Source organism: Cebus imitator, unplaced genomic scaffold, assembly GCF_001604975.1.
Source record: "Cebus imitator isolate Cc_AM_T3 unplaced genomic scaffold, Cebus_imitator-1.0 Scaffold91, whole genome shotgun sequence".
Taxonomy (NCBI): domain Eukaryota; kingdom Metazoa; phylum Chordata; class Mammalia; order Primates; family Cebidae; genus Cebus; species Cebus imitator.
The window spans coordinates 31,556-57,062 of NW_016107406.1; the positions used below are offsets into that span (position 1 = coordinate 31,556).

General features: G+C 41.4%; 2 protein-coding genes and 1 pseudogene across 4 annotated transcripts in view; 2 read left to right on the forward strand and 1 right to left on the reverse strand.

The window, feature by feature from the left end:
* LOC108309029 (CREB3 regulatory factor) overlaps positions 1–4,317 on the forward strand; it is a gene marked incomplete at its 5' end in the record, with an annotated part of 27,760 nt that extends 23,443 nt beyond the window's left edge. The window contains one exon of the mRNA XM_017535093.2: positions 986–4,317. Coding sequence (XP_017390582.1) covers positions 986–1,101 — 116 coding nt within the window. The remainder of the gene's footprint in view (positions 1–985) is intronic.
* A 7,827-nt stretch (positions 4,318–12,144) lies between these two features.
* On the reverse strand, positions 12,145–19,595 carry LOC108309027 (annotated as a pseudogene). The gene is made up of 2 exons (XR_001827156.2): positions 16,449–19,595; positions 12,145–13,460 (listed from the first exon to the last, which is right to left on the reverse strand). The product of XR_001827156.2 is annotated as a cAMP-dependent protein kinase type II-alpha regulatory subunit-like (transcript).
* The window catches only part of BNIP1 (BCL2 interacting protein 1), a 19,076-nt gene continuing 13,065 nt past the window's right edge, over positions 19,497–25,507 (forward strand). The window contains exons 1-2 of one of the 2 annotated variants that reach the window (XM_017535091.2): positions 19,497–19,606; positions 21,454–21,546. In XM_017535091.2, the coding sequence (XP_017390580.1) occupies positions 19,523–19,606; positions 21,454–21,546 (177 nt within the window). In that variant the 5' untranslated portion in view covers positions 19,497–19,522. The remainder of the gene's footprint in view (positions 19,607–21,453; positions 21,547–25,507) is intronic. The other variant, XM_017535092.2, reaches the window with a different exon arrangement.

Genomic DNA, 25,507 nt, shown 5'->3' on the forward strand with positions numbered 1-25,507 from the left:
TTCTGAGATGGAGTTTCGCTCTTGTTGCCCAGGCTGGTGCAGTGGCACAACCTTGGCTCACTGCAACCTCTGCCTCCTCGGTTCAAATGATTCTCCTGCTTCAGCCTCCTGAGTAGCTGGGATTACAGGTGCCCACCACCATGCCCAGCGAATTTTTTGTATTTTTAGTAAAGATGAGATTTCACCATGTTGGCCAGGCTGGTCTCGAACTTCTGACCTCAGGTGATCCACCTGCTTCAGTCTCCCAAAGTGCTGGTATTATAGGCATGAGCCACCGCGCCTGGCTGACAAATATATTTCTTCTTCCATCCTTTTTATTTTTCTAATACTTTAAAAACTGTACTTGTTCCTCTGTTATTTGATTTACTGATTTTGTCTTTTGACCTTACTATGGAAGATGAGGAAGATGAGAAAATCTACATACTTAATGCTGCTCCCACATTTCTCCCTCTTCTCTTCCAACATTTCTTATTTATTCATTCACTTTTTTAAATGAAGAAAAGGAAACTTAAACTGTATCCAGTAATTATAAAAATGACCAAAAACATCCTTTAGGTTCATTTTCAGTTCCACGGATGAAACCGACTCTTGGAATTTGGTGAGGTTAGAGTAATTGTAAGAGACTGGTGAGAGAACAGGGAAAATCCTGTTCGGTGGACATGGGAAGTGGTGCCTGTTGGCAGGCTTTGGGTTTGGATTTGGACTGTTATTTGGACTGTTATACTTGTCATCTACCCCACTTTAAATGTTGATTTGTGATTTTTCATGACTATTCTTGGTTTGACTCTTCTAATCTTAAAATTTTAGACAGTAATGTGAAGGGTAGTATTATTTTCTGAGCTGCAGTAGCAAGTGGCAGGGAATTCATTTGGAACCAGTATCAAGCTGAGGGCCACACCGGATCCTCAGATGTTACCAGCCCCTCCCCTTCCCTTCATGCCTTTCTATTTCTATGTCTAGATGTGTCTTTTATTCTTCTCTTCAGGTCTACCAGTTGCTGGGCAAACCTCAGAATTTGTTAACCAAGTATTAGAGAAGACTGCAGAAGGGAATCCCACTGGAGGCCTTGTAGGATTAAGGATACCAACATCAAAGGTGTAATCAGCCTCATTGGACCACTGGTCAGAAATGTCTGCGTTTTGTCACGTTATCCATTGTAAATTTTCATTCTGTTTTGCATGTCAGTTAGCATTATGTAAACATTTACAATTAGGTTACATTGTTTTAAGAACTAAGTAGCATAAGTGAAGCATGATCCAAAATACTTGATTATTGTATTTTCAGAGCATAAACCATGATTAAAACTACAATTGGCATCAGAATTGAAAATCATATGTTTAAGTAAATGTTTAGGTACAGATTACAAAAATCTGTTAAAGAAAAACATTTTGGAGGTGTGAAATAGTAAAATGCCAAGTATTGTGGTAGATTTATGCTCTGAACCACACAAAAAAATTGAGGAAGCATTTTTTTAAACAGTTGGTTAAAATTGTTTTTAGAATTATTGCTTTTTGTTCTAATTTTCCACAACCATTAATCTCACTTGTACATGGCACACCCAGCACTTGTGCCTGTGGGCCATATTAGATGTTCATTGTCAGAGTTCAAGATGATATATATAAATATATATATATACACACATGCACACACACACACACACACACACACAAATGTCTGTGCAAGTAAGAAAAAAAAGCATATTCTTTGTGCCTTGTATTTTGGGGAAACTATAAAACTGGTAATATTTTGTATGATGAAAACCCTAATGAGAAAAAACAAGATATATAGATGGAAAAATTATGGGGTTTAAATGTTTTTTTGTTCCAACTCTTTTTCAGATTTTTTGAATGTATATAGGACTATGTTGAAATGTAGATATATGCCACAGAGTCTGTGTATTGTATAAAAAACAAAACAAAAAAATAACAAAAAAAAGATGGCTCTAGAAAACTCATATTTCGGTACTTGACCGGAAGAAGACAAATACTTGCACATTATTGCGATTGTTTTATTTTTTGTACCAAAGACAAATGCAACTGATATGGCAAACTGCCAGTCTAAGTAAAGTTTTGCACAGCTTACATGATACTGTATGAATGTATGAAAAAAAGGAGAAAAAAAAGAAAAAAAAAAGGTCAGGGTTAGGGATCTTACTGAACTGTGAATTTTATTTCTGTTGGGTCCAATTATCTACAGAAGGAGCATCCATACATACAAATATTATTTTGCTGTTCCTCTAGTTCGCTTCCATAGTAGATAGTTGGTGGCCATTTAGATGTCTTTTATTTCTGCACTTATTGTAGGAAATTTTAATATATTTCATTTTAGTAAGCTATTGGTAAAATAGTTTTTGACTTTGAAAATTAAAATGTTTATTTAGCTTATTGTAGTATACTTCCACCAAACAACAAAATAGATTATTTTTATTGTATTATGTATATATATGTATGTAAAAAAGAAAAAAGCTAAAAACACCTAATTCTTTAGTTGCCACTTTTCCGAAAATTGATGTATTATTGTGCATGTAATATTTTCAAAGATCAACACAGGCTTAAAACAAAAACAAAAATTTATAGATTTTTATATTTTTGTACAGGTATTTTCAAACTAGCTTCTTCAAACTTAACATGTGACCTATTCTTCTATAGTTTCTAGAATTGAGAAACATTAACACATTTAGTTTTTAGGTGCTCTTTTTTGCTCATATAAAACAGCTTCGTTAGTCAGTGTTTTAACTGTGTTCAAGCTTTACCTCTTGAGAAATTTATTATGTCAAGGCAGCATTATAAACCTTCCCCCACAGATCTTTCCATCCTGTCTCTCTTACTGTTTTATTCTCAAATCTTGTGTTTTGAACTCTGAAAACTGGTGGCTTAAAAACTAAAAAAAAGAAAAAAAAACATTTAGTAAGGAAAAAAATAACCAAAAATTTCAGGCATAGCTGCTGGAAAAATTACCTATTTCTCCATTACCCGCTGTGGGATTTATTTCTTAATTATGCTTTGACTATAAAGTGTCAAAGTATAATTTGTTCTTTTTTTTACTTCTGACACCCCATTTGTAAGCTATAGCACATGAAGCTATAGCTTGTGAAGGTTTGATCTAGAACACACAGTAAAAGTGAACAATGTTGCTTACCTGCTTCTTTGACATCTTAAAAAAGAAACCCAAGAAGGATTGTAAGGATTTTCTTACCACCTTAGCTGAACTGTGATGCACAAGATTTTTCTATGTGTTTGGTGGAAATGTACCTGGTTAGTACATTCACGCTAAACAGATGATAAGCTCAAGTCTAATGGTTTAATAGAATGTAAGTTCATTGTTTAAAGTTTTTCCTTTTTAGGTGGGAGAAGGCAGAGCACAGACAGGCTTGCAAGTTGGAAGTATATGAAGTCTTGACAGAGTGTGTCTGGTAAATTGAAAAGTGTTTCAAACTGTGGCAGTTTTGCAATCAGGTGAAAATTGCCTCATGATATTCAGCTGATAAGGTTTATAAAATTGCCCCTTTCTAGCTGCTCTGTTAGGAATTCTGGTTTTTGATACCTTTTTCCTGTCTGCAAACCAGAATTTGATTTTTTGGTCTTGCATTTCAAAAAAAAGACTTTGAATCTGTTTAGTAGATTCCATATCCTTGAGTTTCAGTGTTTTATATGTACTACTTAAGTTAAATAGTTAAAAGCTTTTAAATAGTTGAGCTTTTTAATGTTGACACTTTATTTTGTACCTATTTATATATGTATGTATATCTTAGAAAAGCACTTTGTTAAAAAAAATTGCATTTTATATGATTCCTGCCATTTGCTGCTAAATCTGGGCTGGTCAGAATGCTGCAGCGATACTTGATCTAAATAAAAACCTGGCAGTAAAATGTAGAGTGAAAGTTAAATCCTCTTGCTGTTTTAACTTTATCATAAAGATGACATAGGCAAGCTGTGCAGCTTTACATTTTAACCAGGGGACTCTGTGGCATTTAAAACCGTCTAGAAATGGTTGTACTTTAATGCCAGTAATAATCTGCTTCCTCTATTGTCATTAAAATATATATGTTTAGTGTATCACACAAACAAATCTTATAAGGGTAATGTAAAAACCCCAACAGTTGTACATGTTCTGTTTTTGAAAATTGTGGCATGTATTTTTGAGTGAAGATCATTAGAGAAGAGTTCTCTAAAGGTTTTCTGTGTTCATACATGGTATACAGATAGCTCATAATGAAGTCCAGAATCTTACTTTAAGTGAAGGCATTGTGAATTCACCTCAAGTAAACCCATTGTTCCAAAGCAATTATAAACTTTGACTCTAGTACTACTATGATTTTTTTAAAAAAAACCAATGGAAACTTTTTTTCCTAGTTTCAGATACACTGGATTCTTTATAGAGTTTGTCTCCATATGAAAGCATGCTGTCCAGTCGCTCTTGTTAAGATCTTGTCTGAGTTTTGAATTGGGTGCCACACTTTTTCAGTCAATATAATTGCTTGTTCTACTGTACCATGTATGATTCTTGTCCTTTCCTGTATCCTTCATGACAGATTATGATGTGGCTTTATATTGTGCCTTACTTGTACATTTAAAACTAAACGTCTTCATTCCCTTTCACTTCCTACATCTTTAACTTTGACCTTTTTGGTAAGAGAATCAGAACTATTACAAAAGCATCATGAAGGATTTCAGATGGGTATAGTTTCAAATTCCCTCTCTTTATAGTTATTTTATATTTGTATGAAAGACCAGTTTTGGATGGTCTTTGAATATGAGGGGGAAAGATTAGCAGTAATTTCACTACATCCCCTTTCTCTGACTTTCATGAATTTCTCATACATCTTCTTTCTGATGCTTGACTTTATTTGCTTCTTAGCAATAGTCTGCATTTAAAGAAAGGTGTGTTCAGTTCATCAGCTTGAAATTGACTATTTCATTTTTCCAGGATTTTTTAGGAGAAGAGTACCCATTTTGTTTGTTTTATAAAAACAGATGACAAGTCTCTTTAAAAGAAACAGAAGTACAGTACTTTTGAAATACAATGCTGTTAGTTTGAATTTCTTTTTATATATATAATATTCATACAATGATCTGATGTTTGCCTTCATTAATAAAGCTGTTAGTTTATTCACCAAAATGTCAAGAATGGATGTGCTTTTCTTTATTCCATACATTCAAAAAAATTTAGCTGCTAAGATTTAGTTAATGTTCTAAGAAATGAATTCAAGTTGCCTTCAGCAGGAATTAACAAAAACTTATGTTCCCTTTCTTTATATAGTTTCCTAAAATTCTGTTCAAGTGTTTTCTAGTTAATTATGTAACAGAATGTTAGCATCTCTCCATATCTTGAAACTTGAATTTTGAGAATGCATTGAATTATGCTTTCAGTGTTAAAGTAAAAGGTTTCAATTATCCTTCTAGTGAAGTCTGTTGTGGAATACCGTTTCCCATGGAACTGAGGCCATTTCCACAACTTTGCACAGAACTGCAGTCTTGTTCTTCCCTTGGATCATGACAAATAAGTCTCACACAGTGCCGTAATACTTGTGGATTCTTTTGTAATCTTTGTAATCTTAATAAGGGCATTATGCGAAGACGACTCCATGTTTTTTTAATATTTCAAACACATTGGGATGTAACAATGAATGTCAACTGTAGGAATGGTTGTTTCGTTTTAAGGAATAAGCATGTTGGGGAAAGATGATGAAAATGTACTACTGAAAGTTATACACTTCCATAGGCAAGTGGGATTATGTGTTGAAGCATGATCCTCACGCTTAATAAACTGACTGAAATTGTAGAAATTACACCTAGGAACTGAGCTAGGCCAAATTGCCATTTTTGTTTAGATAAGAGAGGTTTGGAGGTAGTAGTGAGGGAATAGAACCTCAAAGCTACTTCCAGACAGTATTTTGGAATTGAAGACTTGGTGACTAGTGAAGAACATCAAAGTTGGATATTTCAATGTGCCAAGTTTGGGTGAACTAGGTTCGGTTTGCCTCTTTCATAACAGTGTAAACACAATGGTGTAGTTAATTAAATTCTGGGTGGGTAGGAGCAGGACTGATTACTATGTCTTGCCCTTCGCCCTTTGTTTTTTTCAGAACCAAATAACAGAAATGTGTATGTGTGTACTGTATCTGCCTTTCCACCACATTTTTATGACACTGTATTCCACTGCCTGCTTTTTTACCTTCTTTCCCTAGGATTTGTCCTATAGCTTAGCATTGTGGTTGACAGCAATACTGGGGCTGACAGCACAGAAGTCACAAGAGAAGTGTGGAAGGGCAAGAATTCAAAGCATTTGTTCGCACAATGTGGCAACCTCTTTTGCATAGTTGCGTAGGATCCTGTTTGTAATGCTATCATAAATATTCTGTAGTTTTTTTTTTTCCCTCTCTCCCAGCTGGAGCTATGACACTTTTTATTGGATTCAGTCTTGTCTCTTGTCTAGAAAGAATTTTATCTTGTTGACGCATGAGCTGTTTAAAAATTATTCTATTAAATGTTGGTTAATAGTTGTGCAGTTTTTCATTTCAGAAGGAAAGGCAATGCAAATTTTGCCTTTGTTTTCTGTCACCTTCCAACCCCTGAGCACTTCTAGTCAGATACAGATTCATCAGTGTATGCAACATCCTTTGTAATTTAAAATAAAAAAATGAAAAGAAAAGGTTCTGAATTGTTTGCCTCATGTTTTCACCCTTCCTTTCTGTACTTGTATCTTGCTTACCTAGGTAACCGTCCACTTCTCAAGAGAACCTATTCTAAAGAAATTACAAATCACAGAGAGTAGTGAACTGCTGGTCGTGCTGCCCCTCTCATGGTAGTACTCAAAGAACTAACTGTTTTTTGACACTATAGGTTGAGTTTTCAATATTTTAGGGACATTTAGCTATTATATAGAATTATTTGCTGATATAAGCGTTTGCATTCTTCACAGTTTAGAGGATAGTTTATTCTTATTTCTCCTCTTTGAATCTTGGGGCAAGTGTTCTCCATGGGAAATAAAATATTTTGGGTCTCTCCTGATGTAAACATTTGTCTGTGTGTGTGTGTGTGTGTGTGTGTGTGTGTTTAATCATTGTAAGTCTCCAAGCTAAGCTGGGCGTATACACAGAACCTTAAGTCCAGAGACCTAAGTGAAAGCTACCATCAGAGTATGTGTTCTTTCAGCCAGCAAATATTTATTGAACACTCACTCTGCCAGGACCTGTACTAGGTACTGGGCAATAGAGAGATTAAAGAGAACTCCAGGAACCCACAGCCAGCACGTGAACAGGATTGCAGAACAACACAAGAGCTGTTACAGATATGCAAAGGTACATTATCAGATATGTACATTATACAGATATGCAATAGTACATATTACAGATATGCTCTAGGTACATTATCCTTGCCGAGGTGTTTTCAAGGAGACAGGTACCACATCCAGTGGCGTATATTAGAGAATCATAGACTTGTATTCCAAGTATCCTGGACCCTTGAAGAAATCCTCTTTGATTCATGTGACACTGGGGCCATCAGGAAGCAAAGGGGAGGGACATGGCCTCCCATGGACTGGTTCTGCATCAGGACTCGATCTGTCAAGACCACTGCTCACAGGAGCCTCTGTCAAGGTCTTGAGACTGTTAAAGGGCTGGGTGAGCCAGATCAGTATAGTTCTTAGGAAACTAAACCTTCTGTGGATAGCATCCAGTTAGATGGGTCATTCAACTGGTGAGCTCTTCAGCCACACAGTACAGTGGAGAATTTGAAAGAAAGAAGATGGCTGGGAAATGCTTTAATATCCCAGCTAAAAGGTTCAGAGCGGGAAGAAGGTGTTAAAAAGCCCTAGGGGGGCCAGGCGTGGTGGCTCATGCCTGTAATCCAAGCACTTCAGAGGCCACGGCGGGCGGATCACCTGAGGTTGGGAGTTCAAGACCAGCCTGACCAACATGGTGAAACCCCGTCTTTAAAAAAAAAAAAAAAAAGCCCTAGGGGATGGAGTGGCATTCCTTAAGACTCTGCTAGGTGCTTTTGTTATAGGAAACTCGGCTGGTGTCCTTAAGGGCCCAGTGAGGCTGGTAGTCATGTCCATTTTACAAAAGAGACTAGACTAATATGAGGAGACTAGTTCCAAACCTAGCTTATATGATTATAGAGCTCCAATTCAAACTCCAGTCGGCTTTCTGCACCAATTCGTATTCATCTCTTTGGGATCAGGCCAAGTCACAGGCAATATTTGGGACATTTCTGGAGGTGAGGGACAAAGGCCTTAGAATCTAAAAACCAAAAAGAATTAAAACCAAAACCTAGCAGATAAACAAAAGCTAGTCTCAGGATCTGTGGGTAGAGGTAATAGGGGAAGCAAAACAGAGTTGAGAGGAACCAGTGATTGGGTATAATGATCACTAGACTGCACACCTGTTCCTCGAGGATGGTCTCTAGCTTAAGGATTTAAGATTGGGTCTCCTTATTGGAAGGAAGAATATTGGAGGGTAGAGAAAAAGGGAGCTGTGTTTCCTTCTTTAGCTGCAGCATAGAGATGCAGCTGGGGACTGTTGATTGCATGCAAATATCCAACAAGAAGCATGATGTGAAAGAGTAGGCATGTGCGCAGGTCTGCCAACTGCTAGCTTTGGGGCTTCTCTGCTGTCCTAAATAGGGAGCTTCTATGTGAGTATCCAAAACATTGGAGTGACCTGAAGAAAGGAAACCTCAGTTTCTCTAAAAGGTTTTGACCTTATAAAGCAGGTGCTTAAAATATTACCAGGAATAAACTTAACAGAAAATGTATACAAGGTCTAGGATAAAGAAAACTTTAAAAGCTCTGTGAAGGACACAGAAGGAAACTTGAATACATTGGAAGATACACCAAGTTCTTAAACAGGAGCAGTGACATAAAACTCACAGTGCTAAGTTAAATTAAAAATATAATGTTGCTAAAAAATGTAATGTCATCCTAAGAAAACATACCAAGAGGGTTAAAAAAATTTTTTACACAGAGAAAACATAGCTGGAAGATGCTGGTTGGCAGTGAGGGCGAGGGGGCAGCCATGGAGGGTGGGGGCAAGAGGAAGAGGTATTTAATTCTAGCAGATATTAAAAGTCATTATAAAACTATAATAATTAAAACTGTCATTTTGATGCATGAATAGACAGGCCAGTCAAGGAGAATAGAAGATCTAAAAATAGACTCAAATACGTAAGACAATTTTGTATGGCAAATGGGACGTCCAGAACCAGTGAGGAAGAAGGTAGACTCTTCAGTAAATAGTATCGTAATAACTGAGTAACCTCCGGAAAAAGTAAAATTGGCTTAATATCTCACAACATAAGCCAACATGTATTTCAAAATAGATAATGATCTAAGTGTAAAAAAACCTCACAAAAGACCCATAAATCTCTGTAAGTGGGGAAGGCTTCTCTAACTTGGACCCCGAATCCAGGAATCATGAATAAAGATTGATAAATTCAGTGTAAAACAAGATTAACAAAATATTAAAGACTAAAACACCAGAAGCCAAATCAAAATTCTATAGACTTTTAAAGTCTATAGAAGTCTTAAAAAAAAAATTAGAAAAGCTGTGAAACTCATCTCTAAGGACTAATCCTCCTAATATATAGAGTTCCTGGAAATGGATATTAAAAAAAACCAGCAACCCCACAGAACAATGAGTGGACAATAGAGTACAAATAGCTCTGAAACATAGGTAGAGTTCCTCAACCTCTTTCATGATCAGAGAAGTGCAAATAAAAGAAGACATTTTCACCTAATCAGATTGGCAAAAGTTCCAATTTTGTTAACCTATCCTGTTGACAAGGCTATGGAGAACGCACATTTATGCCGTGTTGCTGGAGGGAGTTTGGATTGACAATCCCTATGAAGAGCAATTTGGTAGTACGTAAGAATTGTTTTTTTCAGACATAATTTGTCAGCCTTTATTAATCAAGAGTAAAGCCGAGCCCTAGAGTTTCCTTAACCAACACAAGAAGAACATCAACCTTATTTATGGCAAACAGACTTAATTCTTAATGACTGTTCATTATATTTTTCACACCATAGAGCAAGAATTGATCTCTTTTCAATCACCAATCACTTATTCTGAGATTAAAATACAAGTTTAAAACTGGTTAAAATAAAATTCACCCCAATAATTTAAAAAATAATTCCAATTGAAAGACATTTCAAACACTATATGTAGAACTCAGGACCAAAAGAAGACCTTAAAACATTTTTTACCATTGAGGTAGCACACTAACGCTGAATCAGATTTCTTTCATTACAGTGAGCTTTAAAAAAACATGGAATCTACCCTTTGCTCAAGGTGGACTAAATGGTTTTATGAAAGCCCCCATGAGGTTAGTGACTNGATGATCTCTATCTCTTGACCTCGTGATCCGCCTGCCTCAGCCTCCCAAAGTGTTGGGATTACAAGTGTGAGCCACCATATCTGGCCTCTACGTTTTTTAGACAGAGTCTCACTCTATTGACCAGGCTGGAATGCAGCTGTGCAATCTTGGTTCACTGTAACCTCTGCCTCCTGGGTTCAAGTGATTCTCTGCCTCAACCTCCCAAGTAGCTGGGATTACAGGTGCCTGCCACCACGCCCAGCTATTTTTTATATTTTTAGTAGAGACGTGTTTCATCATGTTGGCCAGGCTGGTCTCAAACTCCTGACCTCAGGTGATCCACCTGCCTCTGCCTCCCAAAGTGCTGGGATTACAGGTGTGAGCCTGTGAGCTACCTCACCCAGCCCCCTTTTTTTTTAGAGACACTGTGCCAGGCTATTTTTTATTTTTTGTACAGACAGCATCTTACTATGTTGCCCAGACTGGTTTCAAACTTCAATGATCCTCCTGCCTTAGCCTCCCAAAGCACTTGGATTACAGATGTGGGCCACCATGCCCAGCTCTGCTGGGTTTCATTGGTGAGTTTGTTTTCCTGGCAAGAGATACACTAGATACCCTTGCACACCATCCACAATTGAAATACAATATTGTGATTGTTAATTTTATGTGTTAACTTGACTGGGCCATAGTGTGCCCGGATATTTGGTCCAACATTACCCCAGATGTTTCTGTGAGGGTGTTTTTGGATAAGACTTTTTTTTTTTTTTTTTTTTGAGACTGAGTTTCACTCTTGTCACCCAGGTTGGAGTGAGTGCAATGATGCAATCTCAGCTCACTGCAATCTCCACCTCCTGTGTTCAAGTGATTCTCCTACCTAAGCCTCCCAAGTAGCTGGGATTACAGGCATGTGCCTCTATGTCTGGCTAATATTTGTCTTTTTAGTAGAGATTGGGTCTCACCATATTGGCCAGGCTGGTCTCGAACTCCTGACCTTGGGTGATCTACCCACCTCCACCTCCCAAAGTGCTGGGATTACAGGCCTGAGCCATCATTCCAGCCTGGATAAGACTAGCATCTAATTTGGTATAGGAGTAAAGAAGATTACCTTCCCTAATGTGGGTGGGCCTCATCCAATCAGTTGAAGGTGTGAATAGAATGAAAAGGCCCTCTTCCCCAAGAAAGAGAGAATTCTCTTTCCTGCCCACCTTTGAACTGGGACATTGTCTTTTTTCCTGCCTTTGGACTCTAACTGAAACACTGGTTCTTCCTGGGTCTTGAGCTTGCTGGCTTTTGGACAACAACAACAACAACATTGGCTTTTCTGAATTTCAGAGCTTCAGACTTGGACTAGAACTAAGCCATTGGCTCTCCTGGGTCTCCAGCTAGCCAGTTCACCCTGCATATCTTGGGACTTGCTCACTTCCATAACTGTGTGAGCCAATTCCATATAATAAATCTTTAGGCTGGGCACAGTGGCTCACACCTGTAATCTCAGCACTTTGGAAAGCTGAGGCAGGAGGACTGCCTGAGCCCAGGAATTCAAAACCAGCCTGGACAACATAGTGATATTTGCCACTAAAAAAACAAAAACAAAAACAACAACAAAAAAACTTCATACACACACATATACACACTCCCTACTGACTACTTCTCTGGAGAACCTTGACTAGTACACAAGTCCAGAGCTAATTTTCAAGGGCTCCCTAATTTTCCTGAGCTCATACCCCAATCCCAGATCTGCTAGAAGAGTGTATCTGCCAAACGAGTGCTATAATGACCTGGAGCCCTGAAACAAAATGGCAAACATATAACACAAGACTGCACCAGAAAGTCAGACATGATTTGTCAGCCTTTATTAATCAAGAGTAAAGCCAAGCCCTAGAGTTTCCTTAACAAAAACAAAAAGAACATCAACCTTATTTATGGCAAACAGACTTAATACTTAATGACTGTTCATTATATTTTTAACACTACAGAGCAAGAATTGATCTCTTTTCAATCACTTATTATTCTGAGATTAAAATACAAGTTTAAAACAGGTTAAAATAAAATTCACCCCAATGATTTAAAAAATAATTCCAATTGAAAGACATTTCAAACCCTATATGTAGAACTTAGGACCAAAAGAAGACCTTAAAACATTTTTTACCGTTGAGGTAGCACAATAATGCTGAATCAGATTTCTTTTATTACAGTGAGCTTAAAAAAAAAAACACGGAATCTACCCTTTGCTCAAGGTGGGCTAAATGGTTTTATGAAAGCCCCCATGAGGTTAGTGACTGTTCTTGTCCTTTTTTTTTTTTTTTTTTTTAAGTGTAAAGATAGCCCTGCAGTGTGTAAAAGGAAACCTATGGGAAGGCTGCTTCCCATAAAATAGACAATAGAAGAATTGAGGAACGCCAGCAGTCAAGACAGGAGGAACAAGAGGTAATCACAGTGAAAAACCAAAACAACTCATATCTTGGCAAGATTGGTTTACAAGTGCATGACAAGAACAAAAATTCAAACATCAGCCAACTGAAAAGAAAAGATAGAAGATGACATTCATGAGTCTTCTTACTTTTTCTCTGTGTAAAATGCTCTTTTTTCTAAATGAGAGAAGGTTGTACACTGTGACACAGGTGCTAACAGCACCTCTCACTGAATACAATATCACTGTGCACAGAGAAAATGGGCAATTAGAGGATAAACATAACCTCTCCTAGCTGGATAACCATTTCTTGTCACTTTGCTGCTGAATTCACTCATTAAACTGTTCAAAGGGAAAGCTCTCCCCGGATTTCTGACAGTCTACCGCAATATATGTAACACAATTATATATGAAGACTATTGACTAAAAGGACAAAAGCACATGTACCTTTTCTTCAGAGAATTCAACCAAGAGAAGAGAGTGGGTGGGATATGCTGGGGGCCAAAAGGAAGGGTCTCAGGAATATTCTCTACCATCCAAAATCAACAGCAAAGCCAGAAATGGGGTATGAGCACTAACTCATTGAAGAGAACATAAAATAGTTAACAAAGGGATCTCTTCCCAACACATGCTCCTCTCCATGAGGCTCAACCATCAGTGCAGGGCTTGCCTGATGTGGACAATGTGGATACCTCAGCCCTGAGTTGAACTTGGTCTGCCACCTTTGATTCCCCATGCTGCAAAAAGAATTGGAACGCTGTCAGGTCCTGGCACTGTGGTAATGGCTATATCCTATTTCACTCACACACGTCCTTTTAAAGTCCCTCTTCCTCAAGCTAGTAAATAGAACTCCCTAGGAATCCTGCATGCAGAGAAGGTCTGAACTGATAATCCATATGTCAATCAGTAGTTAGAGGAGGATGACTTTCTTTTTTGGAGACAGGGTCCCACTTTGTCCCCCAGGCTGGAGTGCAGTGGCACGATCATGGCTCACTACAGCTTCAAGCTCCTGGGTTAAAGCAATCCTTCCACCTCAGCCTCCTGGGCATGCACTACCAGGTCCAGTTAATTGTTTTGTGTGTGTGTGAAGAGACAGGGTCTCCCTCTGTTGCCCAGGATGGTTTGAAATTTCCGGGCTCGAGCAGTCCTCCCACCTCAGCTTCCCAAAGTGCTGGGATTAAAGGCATGAGCCACCATGCCCAACATGAGCAGGACGACTTAAACCTGATCAGTTCGACTCCAAAACCATCAAGTCAGGGATGTCAAGGAGGGGTCTGTGAAGAGAAAGACTAGACGGGGATTGTGTGAGAATGGGATGAAAAGGCCCATCCCTAGCAGACTGCAGGAGTGACTCTGGCACAGAATTCACAGCCAGCCCTAACTAGTGTGATGGGTGGTAGGGAGGAGGCATCTGCTCAGTGTTCAAACAAAATCCTCACAAGTTCTAGGGCTGGACCTCTGCGTCACTCCTGAAACCCAATGTACCTGTTACCTTTGCAAGAAACTGGTATGGTTCTTGTCTGCTAAATACAAGACCTGCTTTCTGAATTTATTTGATAATAAAGTAACACCATGGAGAAAAAGAACCTGAGAAAAATGTGGGATCACCACATGGTCTTTCTCAGTGCTAGCTACCTGTCTGGGAGTATTAATTATAACCTTTCACTATTCTGAAAGCTTCAATGTAGGCTACAGAGGACAGTCTGAAAAGAGTCCTTCTGCTTTTGCTTTGTGAAGTGTAAGAAGAAAAGAGAAATTACTAAGGTTGTGGTGGGTTATTTACTTTGGAAATATCTTGGCCACACTGTCTGTGGCAAAAGCAGAAAGCCTAGCTTATGTGGACAGTGGAAGGTGACTGTGTGGACCATCATTATCTACAACAGGAATGACTCAAGCCCTAGCACGTAATCTCTTAGGGACTTACTGAGTTATACAAGTTAAAAAAAAAATCATATTGGAATGGGCATCTTGATTTAATATAAACTTGATTACAACATTCAAATTTATCTTTATGGAAATTTCACACTGCTCCTAGGACCCCTTACAGCATCTGATTCTAAGTTATTCTGAAGGAAAAAAAAATTATTCTGAAATATGCCTTGTTAGGATGATCACTGGAATTCTACCTGAGAGAATTAAAAGGCTAAATGGGTTTTAAATAAAAACAAGTGAAATTACCTTCTTCTGGGGTTAACAATTAGAATTCCAAATACCCCAACATCTTACCTAGAAAGGCCTTCACGGTAATTCTATGGAATTGTAAATGATGCCAATTTTTGAAAACAGATTTGATCTTTAGGACAAATGCCTGCATCAGCAGACAAACTCCATATATATGAATATGTCCAAGTTAAATTACCTAAAGAATAATTTTTTCTTTTCCTTTTCTTGAGACAGAGTCTCACTGTGTCACACAGACTGGAGTGCAGTGGCAGGATCACAGCTCACTGTAGCCTCGACCTCCTGGGCTCAAGTGACCCTCCCCACCTCAGCCTCCTAAATAGCTGGGACTACGTGCAGGCACCACCACACCTGACAAATTAAAAAAAAAATTTTTTTTTGTAGAGCGATGGTCTCATTCTGTTGCCCAGGCTGGTCTTAAATGATCCTCCCACCTCAGCCTCCTAAAGCACTAGGATTATAGGCATGAGCCTTTGAGCTTGGCCTGAGAAATAATTTGTTTTAATTTCAAAAAAATAGCTGCTGCTTCTTTAAGGAGTTTAAAAATTGGCAGGTTCAACGGCAAAGCTACACAATAATTCTCTGGAGTAGAAGGCAAGAGCTCTCTTTATAGTACAACCTCTTGCCAGCCTACTGCCATTAGCCAGGAGGGGCAGTTGCAAACAAATGGTAGGAGTTGCCCAGGAAGGTATTTGGGTCAGACAAAGTGATAGCAACCTTCCAGATCCTGGCTCCTTATAAATGGATAGTAATTCATTCATGCAAACTGCACAGAGGTTAAACAAAACCTACTAAAAAAAAAATCCCCAACCCGGAAAACCTTTCCTGGCTCTCTACTAACAGTAAAATGTGCTGAGCCCAAATTTTCTGCTCTAACATGGGTCCCACTGACATATCAGTCTGCTCTGGGGTGCTGATCTGCTGGGTCCTGAGCAGGGTCTTTCCCTAAGCATCACTGTGGGTTTGGAGACAGTGGTCAGCAGACAGTACAACGCCACTGGGCCACATATGCCCATCTCATCCGCCACCATTTCCCACTGTAAAACCAAAGGCTGCAACTGTGAACAAATGTGGACTTTCTCAAAGGACAAATGAGGAGACTGAAGGCTACATTTCCTCCTTTGAGAAAGATTAGAGAGTGTCTACACTTATACAACAGGATTCTGCAGACCCTGTGGTAACTTCCAAAAGCAAGAGTAGCAGCAAGAGAGGAAAGGAGCATGTTTATACTTTGGACCTCGTATCAGGCACTTAAATTGTTGGAGAGACATGCTGTTCTGAACCAAAGATGTGAAAACCGGGTTGGAGTAATCTTTACAAGTGGTCTAATAATGGGCTTTCAGAAGCAAAGTGGAGTTGTGGGTTGAACCTCTGCCCATCCTTTAATGCTGACTTTCAAGTTTTCTAAATGCCCATAACCACAGCAGTGGCAGCAGTGGTGGCAACGGCACGAACGGTTCTGTCATGTCTGTTTTCTGTATGTGTTCTGTGGCTGACCAGAAGGGTTTGGTGTCACACTAAGAAGGCTCTGGGGTGTGGCATACCTACTGCCCGCGGTTGCCCAAATCCATGCTGGAGCCAAACATCTTCACCAGCTTTTCCTCATAGTGTGAGATGTTCCTTTTCATGATGTCCATGCAGGGCCCCAGAAGCCTCTCAAATGCTTGTACATTCATAACTAAGCATTTGACATCTCCAACTGCGTAAGCTGAAGCAGCTCTGGGTTTGTTGGTGACCAGGGCAAGCTCTCCAAAGTACTGCCCCTTAAAGCAACGGGCAATCTGGACCTCCTGGTTTCCACCATCCTTGTTTGATTTAGTCTTGCTTCTAATCAAAATGCTCACTTCACCAGACTCTATGATGTAAAAGCTACCAGCCTTTTCACCCTGAGTGATTATGCGTTCTCCATCCTTATAGATCTTATCTCCTATTACATTCACAATCTTCATTCGTTCTGACAAATCCAGTGATTTAAGGAAGGGCACAGACTCAATAAATGATTCAAACGTCTTCCTCTTCTTTGCATTATTTTTCACTATGATTCTTCTAAAAGTCACCCGGTCCAGTCCCCAAAGGGAGCCTTCTGAGGTTGCAACAATGGTAGCAGCTCTGGAGGTGTTGTGCATCAGAGCTAGTTCTCCAAAACTGCCGTGGTTGTCATACTGACCGACAGAGCGGGTTTGATTATCTTCTGTTACTAAAATGTCCTAAGTTCCCCATTCTATGACATAAAAGTTGTCTCCATCATCTCCTTGGTCAATGACATGCTCACCAGCTTTGACTATCCTTTCAAACATGGCATCAAGAACTTGAGAAAGCTGTTCCTGATCAAGATTTTTGACAGGGAGAATATCTTTGCAAGTTTCCTGTAAGTCTGCGTCTCTGTTCATCGGTTTTAGGATGAAATCACCCTTGGATCGGTATCTTCCTCTTTCTCATCAGGGTTATAGGTCTCAGCACAGACTGTTACTCGTCTATTAAATGTGCTAGGAACGTCCAAGTCCTCGTCCTCCTCCGCCTCGCTGTCCCCGTTGGCGTCGGGGACGTGGTCCGGGCCGGGTTCTGGCGCGGTGTGGCCCGGGCTCTGGCGTGGGGTGGCGGCGGGCAGGGCTGAGGCACGGGCGCGGGCCTCGCGCAGGCGGGTGAAGTGGCCCACTGCGAATTCCACGAGGTCGGGCGGCTGCTGTCGCAGCACCTCCGCGGTGTAGCCCTGCAGTAGCTCCGTGAGCCCCGGCGGGATCTGGTTGTGGCTCAGGCCGGCGGCGGCCGAGGGGACGGACGGGTTGGGCCGCCTGCAGCCACTGTCCCCGCGCTCACTCCCGTCGGCCTTTTGCTCCCCGCCCGCGAGGTCTCTTCGCGCGCGGCCCGGGCTCGGCCTTCCACTCATCGCGCCGCTCTTCGGCCGGCTCTGCGTTTCCGAGCCGTGCAACCCTAGGCTACCACGGCCGGCCTGGCACCGCCGCCGCTGTCACTGGGCAGCCGCTGCCGCCGCGGGGACGGACGGGCAGGCGAGCTGGACGAGCTGGGCGGGCACCCTGGTTGTGATGCACCAGTACGTAAGAATTTTAAAACGCATATGTCCTTTGACCTAGCAACTCCATTTGCTCTGGGCAAGTCATTATTCTTCTCTGTCCTGTTTGTACCTCACAGAGTTGGGAGAGTTAAACGAGACACACGTGAAGCACTTAGTACACAGCTCCTGGCACATAAGACGGGCTCCCAAAATGTTGGCTAGTAGTAGAATAATAGCAGCTAACGGGCATTGAGATCTTACCACATGCCACATTAGCACACCGTGCTTGGTGCTTTTCATGTATTACTTAATCCTCCAGCCTGTGAAGGTGCTATTGATTACCACCAGTTAGCCTCTGAGGAGACAGGCACAGGCATGCAAAGTATACCGTGGACAGGATTTGAGCTAGGGCAGATGTGAATCCTGTGATACACTGCCTCTCTATTAGGTGCGGTGGAGTGATGAGCACCTTACGAGAGGGTATGGAGAGGGCTGTAGGAACACCCAAGCACAGAGCCCCGCTAACAACAAGTGGGGGCCATGTTGATTTTTTGGGGAAAAGATGGCTTTCAGTAGAGGCCGTGACACTTTCAGGGTGGGTAATCTTGGGGCAGGGTTGGTTTTGTTTTCTTTTGTTTTAATCTGCTTTCAGCCCATCTCCTGATCTATAATACTAGGGTAGGACAATTTCAAGGATGGTTGTGAGGATTAAGAGAGATGAACATGCAGCTCCTGGGCATTCAGTTCTTCACAATCTATACTTGCCGAAGTGACATGAACAAAAGCAGATGGAGGGCGGTCGAGTGGGGAAAAGCATTCTAGGGAAAGGGAACACCACATTCTAAGGCTACACATCCAGAAAGCTTGAGGAATCCAGGAAGGGTGCCTGCAGGATGGGGTGGCTGGTGGCCGGGGTGGCTGATGGCCTTGAGAACCAGCTAAGAAACTTGGATTATTTACTAACAAAAATAAAGGAGTCACCATTTGTTGAGGGTATACAAAAGAGAATCATCAGCAGCCATAGAAAGGCTGCATACAGGGAGGTGACTTGATCAATTTCACGTTTTACAAAGATCCCTCAAATCCTGTTGGAGTGATAGGAGGAACTCTACTGACCTGCCTTGAACTCCATACTTTAAAAAGCATATAACGTTTATCATTTTCTCTTTTACTCCACAATTTATACTCACTGTAGAAAATATTAAAAATATAAGAAAGTTTAAGGAAACAAAAAAAGTGTTACTTGTACTTTCCAGAGACATCCCAATGGATACTTTTCTTCCCATCTTTGTTTTTTCTATGCAAAAAATACGTAGTTATTAGAATGCCTGACAGAAGGAAGTTGGAAAGAGATCACTGTGAAGCGTTCTTGATATTCCCTCTTCTCCTCCTCTCCGTGTTATTAGGGTCATACTAAGAGGGGAGGCTGATTTCCCTCCACGTGTCGGGTAAATTTCCAACTCTAAGCAGGGACCCTCGCATGCCATTTTCGCCGGTCTCTAGGGGGCGCTGCCCCGAGACTAGGCGGGGAGGGAAAGAAGGTGGTGCGAAAACGCGTTTGAACTTGGGCCCTGCCGCTGCCCGTAGCCGGCGTCCGTCCTCAACATGGCGGCTCCCCAAGATGTCCACGTCCGGATCTGTAACCAAGAGATTGTCAAATTTGACCTGGAGGTGAAGGCCCTTATTCAGGTATTGATCCCGGGACTCCTGCTGGTCTCCAGCAGCCCTAACCCAAGCTCTGCTGGTCTGTGAGCGCGGCAGTGTCACTCCAGAACTTTACCCAATTGGTTTCTCGAGCCACTGGCTCCGCCCCATGGCCGGCTACCTCTTAGTCCCCATTTGGTCGTGTCCCCGTGACTGCTGGCCTTGATCCTCCTTCCCAGTGCTGCTGGATCGCCCATTTCCAGAGCGCCCCACCGTTCTCCGCCTCTGATCCGTGCTTCGCGGCTCGGCTTTGCCCCTTCCACCTGCTGCCCTAGTCGTCGCCTCGCCCGTGACCACCTCACAACATACCTGCCACCCTGCTTGGCCCCGCCTTCTGACGTTTGCTTCCCCATCACCTAGTAGCGTCCGGGAGGCCGCTAGCCCCGCCCCCTGCCACCTGGCACGGGAGGCAGCAAAGTAACCTGGGCCGTAGTTGTGATTTTATGCTTGAGGAAATCGAATATAGCGCCAAGGCCCAGGTTAGAAGGCAGATCTGGGTCAATGGCAAAACTGGGACCTGGACTGGGAAAGTCAGCCTAGGAAAAACACCTTAGAGTGTTAGTCTGTTTGTATGGATGGGAAATGATATGCTTTGCCTTAAGGCATTTAAGGGTAGAGGTAAGATAAACGAGTTGATGTAGGCAAGAATTAGGAATGTAGACACGGTCCCATGAGTTTAGCAAATAATTTTCAACAAAGTCACTAAACATTAGATGTAGACTCAGAATGAGTTTGTAACAAGGTGTGGCAAAAGTGCAGGAAAGTAGGGCTCCCCAGATAAACCAGATGCAGAATAAACCAAATTCGTAGTTTATCATACGGTGCAAAGAAGTGTGTTTAAATGAGTAAGCCAGAGAAAAATTGAAATTTGATGGAGATATTTAAAACTTATTGAACTTCACTTCTCTGACATATACATTACAGAACTTCTGGGTCAGTTATAGAAAAACAAGTTTCATACAAATGAAATTGCATTTTCTCTTAATCTAAATTGCTTAAGCACCCTTCTGTACCCTTTCTAACATTTGGGTTCTTGTGATTCCTGATGAGAAAGATTGATTATAGCTGGATGTATTGCACTCTTATTGTGTTCCATTGCTCTGCTAAGTGCTTTACATGCATGTATGACCTATGATCTGTGAGGTAAGTAGTGTTGTGATGAGGCGGAGAATTTAAACTGAGACAGAGAGAATTTAAATAACTTTTCCAAGTAACTTTACACAACGAATAAGTTGCTACAGCCAGGATTAGAATCCACATCGTCTGTCTCCAGAGCCTGCTCTGAAACATGGCACCAGCTGTTGCTGAATCTGTTGCTGAATGTCCAGGAACAAATTTTAAATCTGCCCTTAAACATGTCTGTATAAACTCTGACTTATCACTGATGGTTTGTCAAATCACACTGAAGAAGTTAATCTCATCATATGATGCCAGATATTTAAGCATCCTGATTTTCAAGTTGGAAGGATCTCAGATTCTGAAGTTATAGTATTGCTTTTGCATGTCCAATCGTGTTGGGCATACAAGCTGTTTTAAGCTTTTTCATACTGGCCACATAAGATTCTGTCAAAATTTAGGAACTAAAAATTAGGTCAAAGCAATTGTGTTTCTTTCTAGGCTTTTATAGTAATTCAACATTAATCTAAAAAGGAATGAGAAAAATGTAAATGATAATGTTTTTGCTCATGTTGCAGAGGTAAACAGCAAAGATCAGGATGAATTACAGTCAGTACGTTAATATTAGTTGGTCTGAACCAACTCTGACTTTATGGATGGTGTTATTTCATTTCACTGCCTTGAGAAAGGCCTCTTATCTGTTCAATGTCTCCTAGGATATCCGTGATTGTTCAGGACCCTTAAGTACTCTTACTGAACTGAACACTAAAGTAAAAGAGAAATTTCAACAGTTGCATCACAGAATACAGGTAGGTATTCTAAGAACTGAGATGCTGAGTATCTCAGTTTAGCCAATGAAGGGGCTCAGTCCTGGGTATATCCTCTGCTTGAGAGCCGTCCAGTTTCTTCAAACACCAGCTGATGGGAGTAGTAAACACTTAGACAGTGAGGGTGACTCTGTACTAACCTGCTTTCCAGGTGAAAATGAGAAACTTTTGCATGCAGAACACTGCCAGCTGTGTCAACGAGTGGCAGTTTTTTTTTATTTTTTTATTTTTATTTATTTTTTTTTTTAGGCAAAGTCTCGCTCTGTTGCCCAGGCTGGAGTGCAGTGGCATGATCTCGGCTCACCACAACCTCCGCCTCCCACGTTCAAGTGATTCTTCTGCCTCAGCCTCCCAAGTAGCTGGCACCACAGGTGTGCGCCACCATGCCTGGCTAATTTTTGTATTTTTAGTAGAGATGGGTTTTCAGGTTTTCACTATACTATGTTGGCCAGGCTGGTCTCGAACTCCTGATCTTGTGATCCACCCACCTCAGCCTGGGTTTACAGGCGTGAGCCACTGCACCCGGCTAATTTTTTTTTTTTTTTAAATAGAGATGGAGTCTCACTATGTTGCTTGGGCTGGTCTTAAACTCCTGGGATCAAGCAATCCTCCTGCTTTGGCCTCTGAAAGGGCTGGAATTACAGGCATGAGCCCAGCCTATTCTGTTTCTTTCAGACAGAATTTGGAGCCAGGTTCTAATTGTTTCTAAGTTCAAGATCTAGATCAGAATCAGAAGGTGAAGACCACTGTTTCATGGGTCTGGGGGCTGCTGAGAAAAAGGCAGGAAACAGGTTATGGACCTGACCATGGAGGGCTCATGTTTTAAAGCCCCCATCTGGGCACCCAAGGATCCTGCATGTAACTCACGGGTAGAGAGGCCCACAGCGGTCCCTCAAAGTGAATAGGAATGGCCCAGGCCCAGGGCCAGAACTCAGGAGTTGGAAGGATGACTGTCTACACACCGAAAACGATGTGTTCATCTGTATCCTGGAATCCTGTGTAGGCCTTCTCCATGAGGACAGGGCCAGGGCTGGCTCCTTGGATTCTAGTTAGCCTCATGAGTAGGCCTGTAAACTTGTCATTATCTGGAAACATTCCTGCCAGCTCCTCTTCATGCCCTTCTACTTGAGACACTAGGCAGTTACTTTAGATTGTTCATGATTCTTCTTCCTCAGTTCTTCAGATTTGAGATGATTCTTTTAAGAAACTCTGGATCTCTTGGTTACTCTAAGAGTTGATTACTGTTCTGATGGTTTTTCTGGTTTCTTGGTTTCTTCTTCCTTCTTTATTTCCTGAGGGTTTCTAGTAATTTCGGTCTGATGTCTCACTTTCTCCATTATTTGCAATTTATTTTTTGTGTTTTTGAGCTGGAGTCTCATTCTGTAGCCCAGGCTGGAGTGCAGTGGCATGATCTTGGCTCACTGCAACCTCTGCCTCCCAGGTCCGGTTCAAGCAGTTTTTCTACCTTGGCCTCCCAAGTAGCTGGGATTACAGGCAGGAGCCACCATGCCCAGCTAATTTGTATATTTTTTAATGGAAACAGGGTTTCACCATGTTGGCCAGTCTGGTCTTGAACTCTTCACCTTGTGATCTGCCCACCTCGGCCTCCCAAAGTGCTGGGATTACAGGCATGAGCCACCATGCCTGGTCCACTTTCTCCATTTTTATGCCTGAGTTTTCTCCTGGGATTCTTCTCACTGCAGTTACAGGACCTAATGTTGGGTTGGCAGAGAACTAGCACTTACTCTGCCCTAATTGGACCCAGGAGAGTCAGGAGGTACTGGAGCGTGGAAACGTGCTTGCTCCTCTAGACTTCTGAAGGTCTCTTAGAAGTAGTAATTTGAATAGTGGAGATGTTTCCACTGCTGTGCCTTCAGTGAGGGCAAGGTGGGTGTCATGGATCTGCCTATCTGTATTAGTTTTCATGCTGCTGATAAAGACATACCTGAGACTGAGAAGAAAAAAGTGTAATGGACTTCTGACATGGCTGGGGAGGCCTCACGATCATGGCAGAAGGCCAAGGGGAGCAAGTCATGTCTTACATGGATGGCAGGAGGCAAAGAGAGAGCTTGTGCAGGGAAACTTCTGTTTTTAAAACCATCAGATCTCGTGAGACTCGTTCACTATCATGAGAATAGTGCAGGAAAGACCCACCTCTGTAATTCAATCACCTCCCACCGGGTTCCTCCCGTGGCATGTGGGAATTGTGAGGGTTACAATTCAAGATGAGATTTCAGTGGGGACACAGCCAAACCATGTCACCATCCCTGGATGGGTCTTGTGGCACCTGGTCTTGTGGTATTGGGGTTTTGTATTAGGCCTTTCTTGCATTGCTATAAAGAAATACCTGGGGCTGGGTAATTTATTTTTTTTAAAACATGGGTTTAATTGGCTCATGGTTCTGTGGGCTGTGTGGGAAGCATCTCAGCTTCTGCTTCTGGGGAGGCTTCAGGAAGCTTCCAGTCATGGCAGAAGGCGAAGAGGGAGCAGGCACTTCACATGACGAAAGCATGAGCAAGAGAGAGAGGGATTGAGTGAGAGGTCACTTATCACCAAGGGTATGGCTTATGCCATTCATGAGGGATCCACTCCCAGGATCCAAACACCTCCCACCAGGCCCCACCTCCAACACTGGGGATTACAATATAACATGAGATTTGAGCAGGGACTAATATTCAAACTGTATGACTTATGCTTTTTTGGCCAGCACAGTGGCTCATGCCTGTAATCCCAGTACTTGGGGAGGCTGAGGTGAGTGGATCACCTGAGGTCAGGAATTTGAGACCAGCCTAGTCAACATGGTGAAACTTCATCTCTACTAAAAATACAAAAATTAATTGCGTGTGGTGGTACGAACCTGTAATCCCAGCTATCTGAGGCATGAGAATTGCTTGAACCTGGGAGGTGGAGGTTGCAGTGAGCTGAGATTGCACGACAGCACTCTAGCCTGGGTGACAGAGCAAGATCCTGTCTCAAAAAAAAAGATGTGTGCTTTTCATATAACATGGCCCCCAAAGCCCACCAGCAACTCTGTTGTTGCTTAGCAGAGGAAGACAGTATTATAAAGCTGGTGGAAAAGCTGGCCAGTTGGACCCCTGAGCAACGATATGTCTGTGTCCTGTGTTTTGCCTACCTAAGAGATTTTCAAGGGCAATTTTGAAAATGTATGATTTTTGCTATAGGAGTTAACTATAGAATTTCAACAGTGCTACCATACCTAGCTGACTGCTTTCTGTCTCCATCTCCAGTACTGATTTAATCATCTTAATTTTTTATTTTTGAAAGGATGTTCCTTTTACATATTTTATGTGTGTGTCTGTGCCTGTAAGTATCGACATTCAGTGAAAAGTCTCAGTTACGCCGCAGTTTTGATTTTCATTTCCCGCTCCCAAACAGGTAACCACTTTTGTTACTTACATATCATTCTAGAGTTTCTTTACTTAAATATTTAAAACGACAAATCTGTTTGCTTTTTTTTTTTGAGACGGAGTCTCTCTCTGTCGCCCAGGCTGGAGTGCAGTGGTGTGATCTTGGCTCACTTCAATCTCCGCCTCCCTGGTTCAAGTGATTCCCCTGCCTCAGCCTCCTGCGTAGCTGGGACTACAGGCATGCACCACCATGCCCGGCTAATTTTTTGTATTTTTTTTTTCTTTAATAGAGATGGGGTTTCACCATGTTGGCTGGGATGGTCTTGATCTCTTGACCTCATGATCCGCCCACCTCGGCCTCTCAAAGTGCTGGGATTACAGGCATGAGCCACTGTGCCCAGCTGACAAATATGTTTTCTTATTTCTTCTCTGTTTCTCATCTAAAAGGTAGCATACTAACGCACAGTTTTAAAAAACTTATATTGGAAATCTTTCTATTTTGGTAATTAGAGATTGCCCTTATTTTTCTTTTCTTTTTTTCTTTTTCTTCTTTTTTTTTTTTTTTTTTTTTTTTT